General features: G+C 45.3%; 1 protein-coding gene across 1 annotated transcript in view; it reads left to right on the top strand.

Moving 5' to 3' along the window:
- Nucleotides 1–297: 297 nt before the first annotated feature.
- SNX24 (sorting nexin 24) overlaps nucleotides 298–10,388 on the top strand; it is a 157,562-nt gene continuing 147,471 nt past the window's right edge. The window contains exon 1 of the mRNA XM_019469550.2: nucleotides 298–612. Within this exon, the coding sequence (XP_019325095.1) occupies nucleotides 553–612 (60 nt within the window). The 5' untranslated portion in view covers nucleotides 298–552. The remainder of the gene's footprint in view (nucleotides 613–10,388) is intronic.

Below are 10,388 nucleotides of genomic sequence, written 5' to 3'. Positions count from 1 at the left end.
AAGTTGGGAGGGTTCGCTGCTGTTCCTGCCAGCCGAGAGTTAAAAACGAAAACCCAAGCATCCGAAACCAAACCCAGGAGCTCCATGCTTTTCTGTCGCCCGCGGTCCCGCCATCCGCTCGGGTGGCGTCTCGGGAACTGCAGACACAGCGCGGGCGGGCGCCCGAAGGACAGGGAGCGCCCGGGTGCGGCCCGGTCCCGGCGCCTGGCGCGGAGGCGCGCACACCCCTTTTCTGCAGACTCACAGGTTTGCAGGCCCCGCCTCCTCCGGGCCCAGCTCCGCTCCGCCGCCCTGCGGGCCCGGACCCGGGAGCCCAGAGCCCCGCGCCCTCCGCCGCGGGGGGCCCCCAGCTCCCCGCCCCGTGCCCCCAGGAGCGCGGCGCGCCAGTGGTGCGCCGGGGGCGGCGGCGGCTACGGCGGCGGCTCCCGGCCGGGCCGCGCAGCCTGTGGGTCCTGGGGGTGCAGGGCAGGGAGGCGGGGCGCTCGGCCGGGGGCGGAGCTGCGGCCGCGAGCCCGCCCCCCGCTCGCCCTCCGCCGGCCGGCTGGCGCGGCCATGGAGGTCTACATCCCGTCCTTTCGCTACGAGGAGAGCGACCTGGAGCGGGGATACACGGTAGGCGCGGGCCGCGGCCGGACAGGGCCCCCGAGCGGGGCCCGCGGCTGCTGAGCGCGGTGGTGCCCCCGGCCGCCGCCCGCCCTGCGCGGGGGGTCCCCGGGCTGCCCTCCCTTCCCTCGGGCCTGAGGCTGGGCTGCGCCCCGGCGCGGTTGTCAGGGAGACGGGGCCCCCTCCGCGGCGCGGCGGCCCCGATTCGCTCCCTTCCCCCTCCCGGCCCCGCTCCGGGCCTCGGGGCAGGAGCGCGGGGAGTCCAGCCCTCGTGCGCCGCGCTCGCCATTCTCCCCGCCGCTCGCCCTCTGCAGCCCGGGGTGGGCTGCGTTCGTGTCTGGCACGGCTGCCCCCTCTCCGCCCAGACAGGAGTGGCTTCGCGGCGGGTTGATGTCCGTTTCCAAGTTCCGTGGGTCCATTCAGATGGAGAACATGCTAATTAAAAAAAAAATCATTTGTAGAGATTTATTAAAGCCCGAGTGAGCACGTGTGTTGCTTTTAGATGGCTTCCAAAGTTTTTTTTTCCCCCCCCCCTCTCCTCGTTCTGCAGTGCCTTGAGATGGCATCATCAGGTACTTTCTGAGCACCTGTTCCGTACCTGAGACTGATCCCTGAGAACTGAGAAACAGGCCCCCTCATCTCAGGCGTGGAAGAGTGTGTCGGGAGGGTGAGGGAGGGCCTGGGACCTTTGGGTAACGAGTTCAGTAAGTAAACTGTGGGTGGTTGATTTCCCAGTGAACGTAGGCACCTTTATCTAGACCATCATTGCTAAAGGGAGAAATTCCTCATGCTGGTTGGACCTTGAAAAGAATTTTATTTCCAGTTGTTAAAGAGAAGGTAGGCAGAGAAGATTGCAGAGGGCAGCCTGAAAGGAGTGATCACATTATTCAGCTCTAACTCACTCACTTGCTAAACACCAGTGACTTTCATTCGGCAGGCAAGGGTTTGAACCTTTCTCTCCTCTAAACATTCCTGGGTTTTGGTGACAGCCTATTTGGAACCTTGTGTGTTTTCATAGGGAGGATTAAATCTACCTCTCAAGGGAATTTTGAGAATTAAGAGCAGTGATTAAAAAAAAAAAAAAGCAGGGAGTATGTGGGCTTTTAGGATTAAGTAGACCTCTGAGTTCAGGTGTCCCAAAAGAAGTACTCAGAGTGCCTTCTTTTGGGGAGGAAACTACAACTGGGGAGGGTGGGGGAGGGCAGAGCTGAGATCTGTTTGGCCATTATTTATATAAATAAGTCTTTACAATGAATTGACATTTGGTTAAATATTGTCTATTTTACTTAAAAAGGGCGGGGGTGGGTGGGAGATTGAATTTAAGCTTGAACGTATGCAAACCCTTTTCCTTAAAGCCTTGAAACCTGGGTTGTCTTTAATTCTTCCAGATAGGTCACTTCCCCCGTCAGCATCAACAGTCATGGAGGGCTTACCATCTTGGGGACATTCTTTAGGATCTGAAGATCATAGCCTGGTTGTTTGGTCATTTTTAGATGAAGGCGGTCTCAGTAATCCAAACTAAAGTTAGTTACTTCCCCAAAGAAGCACTTTCAAATCAACATTAAGGCTTTTTGGCCATTAGCGATTCTCTTCTCTTACTGCATCTGTGTTTTCCCACACTGTTTTCAAATACCTTTTCCTGACTTGTATTACTACCAGGCATGTGCCAGGTTGTGAATTAAATCGATTTGGAAGGAGCCCATTTCTTGGTCAACTTGGCAGTGTGAAGGTTGCCTATGTGATGACAGTTGGCGTGCTTTTTAAAAGTTAACGTTTTACAAAAATCCCATCTCATTTAGACTGGTAACCATATTGTTAAGATACCACTGCAAGTGATTTTTTTTTCTCCCTCTATGAGTCTAGGAAGCAGCTATTGGATACTTTGTTCCCTCTGAGCAGCTATTTTGTAACTGCTCAGCAGTTACTCATTTAGCAAATATTAACTGAATGCCTGCTCCCTGTCTGTATTCTAGGTCCTGGGAATTTAGCAGCGGATAATATTTCGCCTTTAACAAACCCTCAGAATTTAAAAATACGATCGCAGGTTGCTCAACAAGAAACTTGTGAAATAATGGATACTTCGGAGTAAAGCACATCTTTTTACTCTAGTGATTATGTCTGTTTTAAATTTAAGAAATAGTGTGCTCAAACAAATTCAGTGATACGAGGTTCATTGTAGCGAAGTGTGGTTCTATCTCCTTGCTTCTAATCCCTTGCCCTAAAGACATAAAACGTGGGGGTGCTGTCTTAGAGACTTTTCTGTTTGCCCTGAAAACATGTTGCTTTTTTCCCCTTAGAATAAGTTGTAAGATTCATCCTACAACATGGATATCTTTCTGTGCCGATATGGATAGGTCTGTCTCCTCCTAGCTACTAGCAAAGGATCTTCCTCTTAAGGAATACTCCATCATTTGTTTACCCAGATCTCTTGTTCATGGCGACTGGCATTTGCTTCTAATTTTTAAAACATTTTTTTAAATGTTTATTTTGAGAAAGAGCAAGTGGGGTGGGGCAGAGAGAGAGAGAGACAGAGAGAGACAGAGAGAGAATCCCAAGCACGCTTCACACTGTCAGCATGGAGCCTGATGCCATACAGGGGCTCGAACTCATGAACCATGAGGTCATGACCTGAGCTGATAACAAGAGTGGGACACTTAACCACCTGAGCCACCCAGGTGCTTGGACATTTGCTTCTAATTTTTAGCACCTGTGTCAAATGTTGGCCTGAGAAATCCCCATACATGCTTTTTTTATGCCTACTACTAGAATCTACCTAGAACCTTAACTAGAAGTGGTACTTCTGGGCTGTTTAAAGTTTTTATACATATTGCTCCATTGTTATTTAAAAAAAAAAAAAAAAAGTAGGGGCGCCTGGGTGGCTCAGTTGGTTAAGCGACCGACTTCGGCTCAGGTCACGATCTCGCGGTCCGTGAGTTCGAGCCCCGCGTCAGGCTCTGGGTCAGGCTCTGGGCTGACGGCTCAGAGCCTGGAGCCTGCTTCCGATTCTGTGTCTCCCTCTCTCTCTGCCCCTCCCCCGTTCATGCTCTGTCTCTCTCTGTCCCAAAAATAAAAAAAAAGAAAAGAAAACGTTAAAAAAAAAAAGTATACAAACTTATGCTCCATGTACAAGGTAATTTACCTTTAAAGAGTGAAATTTTGCCCTTTGAGCACTTAAACATTTACTGTGGGCTTGCATGATGTCGAGAGGGGAATTGAAAGGTGCAGGGGTGTTGTTCCTTAGGGACTCTCAGCCGGGAGGGACAAGGTAGGAAAGGGCTAGGGTACCCTGGTGTTCGCGGGGCAGAGGGAGAGGGCACTTGTGCTCTGCCTTAGGGTGGTGTGCGGGGATGGGGCCGGCGGGGGGGGGGTGGGGGTTGCTGCTTAGGAACGCTGACTTTAGAAATCAGGTGAGGTTTTTGCTGACATTGTGAAGTCTAGAAGGAGGAATTGCAGGGCAGAAATCTCATCTTAAGGGCAAGGCATTTTAAGCTCCCCGATTTAAACAAACAAGCTGGGAGGAGGGGCGCTTGTAAATCATTTAAGTTTATAAAGAAGCCCGAGAGGATATTCTAACAAAATTCACATGCACTCAAGTAGTACTTCATCATAGCTTATTTGTTGGCTGGCTGTTCCCCTGCAAGTCTCTACACTTTTTAAGAGTCAGTGTCCGTCTCCACAGCTGTATTCCAGTACAGGGCCTATCACATAGTCAGAATTCAGTACATGTGCGCTGAGTAAATAACGAGTGATTGAGTCTTCTAATAGGAGAGGAACACCAGAAGAACAGTGATTATGAGGCGTGAAGCAGCTCACTGGGTGGGTGGGGGTCTGGGTGCAGACTGGAGTTTCTAGTAGCAGCAGGGATTCTGCAGGGTGACTCCTGACCCTCGAGAGAGGTGGGGAGAGACCAGCTCGGTAGCCTTGAGAGCTGTAAAGAACTGTGGACTTCAGCTCCAGACTTTGGGAAGTCGTTGGAGGATTTTTAGGAAGGAAGTAAATACAGGATGATGAGCTTTGCATTTAGAAAGAGGACCCTGGAGCCTTAATCATTTAAGGAATGCTAGCAGAAGGACCAGAAAGGAGAGAGGGTGAGAGCCTGAACTAAAGGCATCTGGGAAGGGAAAGGGGAAAACGCCAATCTCCAGGGCCTGGCGACTGGACGTGAGGCAACAGTGGTGACTCCCATGGATGCCGTTGCTGTTGACCAAATCAGAGCAGAAGCAAGGAGGAAATTTCATTTGGGGCCGGACGTATTGAGGTTTTTGTGATTGATGAGGCTGCTTAGTTTTGGAGCTCAGGATAGAGGTCTGGGCTAGAAATACCTCTCTAGGTGGTCGTTCAGCCCAAAAGATGAAAAAGTATCAAAGTTGATGCTCTTCCCAGGAAGAGCATGTGGAGGGAAGAAAGATGGTGGACTGAGAGTAAACTCCTGGAGTCTGCCCGAGCAAAGACGTCTCAGCACTGCATCCTGAGGGAGGAGGGGGAAGGAAGCAAAGGGGTGGGAAGAGAGAGAACGGTAGGTGCTTTACCGCAAGGAGGGTGCTGGCGGTGGCTGAGTGGTCTTGTAAGGATGGAGGACAGTTCGTTGGATGTGGTGGTAAGCAGGTCCCCGGGGGCGGGGTGGGGGACCGTGTAGGCTGCTGTTTTCAGGTTTCAGATATGTTGTCGGTAAAAGTAGCAACACCAGAATTGCTACCTAGGTAGCAACACAAAAGTTGAATGTATTAGATTTCATTGTTTATAGCTGTGAAAAAAGGCATTGAATTAGATGGTTTTTCGAGTTTGCTTTAACTATATGTGACTGTGTTATGTGTGTCTGTGTTGTGGTTATACAAATCTTTTTCTTGGATTCTGGACTCTCACTGATGTACCTGATGTATCATGTTTTTTTGTTTTTGTTTTTGTTTTTTTTTTACTACATAAGGCAGCTTCATACATACATGATCATAATGTTGAGATATGTGTACGGAACATTACTGTTTTAATACTTTATGGAATAGGGGCATCCGGGTACTCAGTTAAGCGTCAGACTTCAGCTCAGCTCATGATCTCGCGGTTTGTAGGTTCAAGCCCCACATCAGGGTCTGTGCTGACAGCTCAGAGCCTGGAGCCTGGTTCAGATTCTATGTCTCCCTCCCTCACTGCTCCTCTGCCACTTGTGCTATCTCTCTCTCTCTCTCTCTCTCTCTCTCTCTCTCTCTCTCTCTCTCTCTCTCTCTTTCTCTCTCTCTCTCTCAAATTCATCTCAAAGATAAATAAACATTAAAAAATTGTTAGATGGACGCCTGGGTGGCTCAGTCGGTTAAATGCCCAACTTCGGCTCAGGTCACGATCTCACGGCTTGTGGGTTCAAGCCCCATGTAGGGCTCTGGGCTGACAGCTAGGATCCTGGAGCCTGCTTCTGTTTCTGGTTCTCCCTCTCTCTGTCCCTCCCCCGCTTGCGCGTGTACACTCTCTCAAAAATAAACGTTAAAAAATTTTAGAATACTTTATGGATTAAAATACAAAAAATAGAACAACATGAGGAATCATTTACTCACTACTCACTTTCAGTATTTTAAATTATTACTTCATTTGTCGCCCCTTATTTTTCACTTTTTTAAAATTCTGGAATATTTTAAAACAAATCTAAGCTATAATTTCACCTGTAACCATTTCACTTAGGATATCCAACAAGTAAAGACTTAAAAAAAAAAAAAAAAAACCTATAACCAAAATGTCAGTATTGTCACACAATTATCGACACCTTAATATCATTCCAGTTCTCAATTCTTTTTGTTGTTGTTTAGCGTAACCCCAAAGCAGGTATTGCCTTGGAATTAACAGTGATCTGCAGGAAATATTTTTATTGCCATTTTGTGTTTGTGAAAATGAGAAGAAGTTGAATGAGGGCATCTGGCTATTCAGGAGTGGCCCTCCTCTCTGCTTTCACCTGGTGACGGAAAGGAACAAGTTGCAGATTTAAAAAAAAAAAAAAAAATTGTGTGTGCTTGACTTCCAGAGGAAGCCAGGGCGTTTCTTCAGGATATGGGCACTTTCCCCCCAGAATCTCGGAACAAATACCTCTCCTTTCATATCCTATTAGTCCCAGTTGGTTTTCAACCAATCCTGTTGCCGGGGGAGCTCTGTGAGCTGATTGGCTGAGACCACAGCCACCTGGACCAATCACCGTGGCAAGGCTACATTAAGTAGATGGAGTTAAAATAATAGGCCTTTCTGGAGCTGGGAATGAGGTCAGTCCCCTTTCTGCCACCTAACCCATTAGGCACGGCAGTGGGAGAAGGTCAGAAGGACAGTGAGACCGCGACGTCCACCACAGTATCTCAAAGTCACTCATTATAAGCATCTATGATGAAGGAGGCTTCAGTGTAACAAGGACATAGCCGCCACAGTGCCTCATGCCCATAAATTCACAGCATCAGCAAACATTAAATATATGCTGCATAATTAAACCAGGCACGGGTAGGGTATGTTCCTTACCCTTAAAGACAGGATATACAATTGTGAAAATATTCTTGAACGTTAGCCAACACAATACTACCTTAAGAATCAAAATAGGGCACAAGAGGATTGAATTCTGCAAGTATGGTGCTTAGAAATTTGGGGACAGAAGTTTATTTTCCTTGGGCTAGAAATACATTTTAATCTTTTTTTTGTTTTGAATAGTTTTCATTTTGTAATTTATATATTTTTTAATTTTATTTTAGTATACTAATATTTTAGAGAGTGTGCAAGCAGAGAGAGAACCTCAAATGGGCTCCATGCTCTGCCCAACTCGGGGCTCGATCCCACCACCCTGAAATCATGACCTGAGCAAAATCGAGAGTCTGTCAACTGACTGAGCTACCCAGGTGCCCCGTAATTTATATGTTTTTTTTTTTTATTAAAATAAAAAACACATTTATTTATTTTTGAGAGGGGGGGAGGGGCAGAGAGAGAGGGAGACACAGAATCTGAAGCAGGCTCCAGGCTCTGAGCTGTCAGCACAGAGCCAGACGCGAGGCTTGAACCCACAAGCTGTGAGATAGATCATAACCTGAGCTGAAGTCGGACGCTCATCCGACTGAGTCATCCAGGCGCTCCATATGTGTTTTTTAAAAGAAACTTTTAATTGTAAAATAATTTTAGACTTACAGCAAAGTTGCAAAGTTAGAAAATGCAAGTACCTGTATACCCCTCACCCAGTTTCCCTCGTTGGCATCCTGTATCACCATGGTAATGTCAAAACAAGGAAACTAGCATTGGTATATTACTATTAACTAAGCTCCAGACTTTATTTGCATTTCACCAGTTTTTCCACTAATGTCCAATCCAGGATATCATGTTGCATTTAGTTTTGTCTGATGTGATGTGAAAGTAAGTTAGTAGTCCACATTACAGCACACTGTCTCAAAAATGAGGCGTGTGTGTCATTAGAAACGAACCTGTATGGATCAAATCAAATTTTAGCTATTTTAGTTGCTTTATGTGTAACTTTTACCATTTGGCAAAAAGCCTACTTGTTCTGTTCCAACAGTTTGTGACAGAGGCTGTCACAGCCTAAGAGACTGTCACAGCCTAAGACACAGCCTAGAGACTCATGCTGTCTGCATTCAAATTTTCCCTCTAACATTTAGCTTGAAGTCTGACTTTGGACAAGTCACTTCATCCCCTGTGCTTTATTTTCCTCATCTGTAAAAGAGAATACCTTGTAGAGTGGTTTGAGGCTCAAATGACATAATTCTTTTTTTTTTTTTTTTTTTTTTTTTTTCAAATGACATAATTCTTGCAAAGTGCAAGGAATAACGTATCAAGCTATGTTTATAATTTATTCTTAATAGTAGGGACTGCCTTGAAGTTAACTTTTTTTTTTTTTTAAGCTCTTTAATGTCAATGAATAATGTAAACAAAAGTCCAGGAGAAATAGTCATCTGCTATATAAAATAAAATCTTTGCAAATACTCTGAAGTACTTCAGAAGTAACACCATGGATTCATTTCATATTCTTAGTACAACTTTCAAACTGTGTGATCAATTCAGGTTTTGTTTTCTAGCCTTATTTACTGCCTATGTTTTGTTTTGTTTTGTTTTTTCCAAGATGCTACATAAGTGATTAGGATATATTTTAGAGGGCCTAGAGATACATGCTTCTCACCTCCTCTTTTCTACCCCACTCCCAGCACCCCTGCAAAACACTGGGGCCATCAGGCTCACACCTTGCATTCTTATGCTGGTTTTCCAGGTTCTTATTCAGATTTTCAATGCAATTTTCTGTTATTTTGCTTTGAATATGCTTTTTCTGTTTTAATTTCCTGTTGTCTTGCCCCCCTCCCTTTTTTGTTATGAAAAATTCCAACATATAGAGCAGTGAAGAAAATGATGCCTTTACTAAGCTTTTAAAATAATGAGCTTACAGCCAGCTTCGTTTCCCCTCACATTCTCCCCTCTTTCATTGTGAATCAAATCTCAGACCTGTCTCTGAGTATTTCCAGCATGTATGTCTAAAAAACGAAGATTCCCCTTTAAAAATATAATCCTAATATAATTATCAGACACTTTAAAAATGAACAGTAAAAAAAAAAGCAGCAGTTCTTCTATTATCATAAGTATCAATTCATTTTTACATTTTCTTTATTTTCCCAAGCATGTTCTTTTTTTAAATGTAGTTTGTTTGAATTTGATTGAAACTAGGTCCATATCATGTGATTGCTTAGTATGTGTCCTTAATCTTTTTTAATCTGTAGGCTCTTTTAAACAGTTCTGGGTTTGTTTTTTTTTAATTTGTTTGTTTTGAGGGATACCCAGAGCAAGTTGGGGAGGGGCAGAGAAAGAGAATCCCAAGCAGTCTCCTTACTGTCAGTACGGAGGCCCCAACTAGGGCTTGAACCCCACGAAGCCTTAAGACCATGACCTGAGCAGAAACCAAGAGTCGGAAACTCAACTGACTGAGCCCCTCAGGTGCCCCTTAATCTCTAAGTTCTTTTACCATCTCGTTCTCTTTCTCTTTTTTCTTTTACAATTATTTTGTTGTATAAGCTGTGACATTTGTCCCATAGAGTTTTCCCCACTGAATTTTGCTGATTACATCCCTATGATACCTTTTTCATTTGCTTACGTCATGAAAAGGCAGAGGCTGGGTCATTTTCAGCTTTGATTTGTGATGCTAGCAGCCCTTGAAGAGCATTGCCTAGATCTCTTAATCCCTTAGTGGTTGCTAAGTATTGATAGTTTAATTTTATCGTTCTTCCTTCATTTATTGACTTGAATACATGTGTACAAAGAAACTTTGCCTCGTAACTTGGTTACCCTGAGGTGTAGTTTTTCCAGGAAAAGCAGGATAAATGCCTGCTTCTTTCTTTTATTATTTATTTTTCAAAACCATAAGTTGGCTGCCTCAAAGATCACAAATTAAAGGTTTTCAGAGAGGCTGTCTTTAAAAAAATTAGTATTGTTATGAATTTGTGGATATTCGCATATTCGATACAATGTAGTCCCTTGCATTTATGATTCTGATATACTTTTTGCCCCTCTTTGGCCATCTTTCAAGTTTGGTTTCTTTATAACGTTTTATTTATTTTGAGAGAGAGAGAGAGAGCACGAGCTGGAGAGGGGGTGGAACAGGGAGAGCAGGCCAGAAAATCTAAAGCAGCCTTTGTGCTGACAGAAGCAAGCCCCATGCAGGGCTCAAACCCACGAACTGCAAGATCATGACCCAAGTGAGCCAAGGTCAGACGCTTAACTGACTAAGCCACCCAGGCCCCCCTCAAAAGTTTGGCATTTTCAAATTGGGTGCTGTGTCACTGACA

The sequence above is a fragment of the Panthera pardus genome, unplaced genomic scaffold, assembly GCF_024362965.1.
Source record: "Panthera pardus isolate Hobbes unplaced genomic scaffold, ASM2436296v1 HiC_scaffold_2, whole genome shotgun sequence".
Taxonomy (NCBI): Eukaryota; Metazoa; Chordata; class Mammalia; order Carnivora; family Felidae; genus Panthera; species Panthera pardus.
The sequence above is the reverse complement of the archived record's forward strand: the minus strand, read 5'-3'. Positions and strand labels throughout refer to the sequence as shown.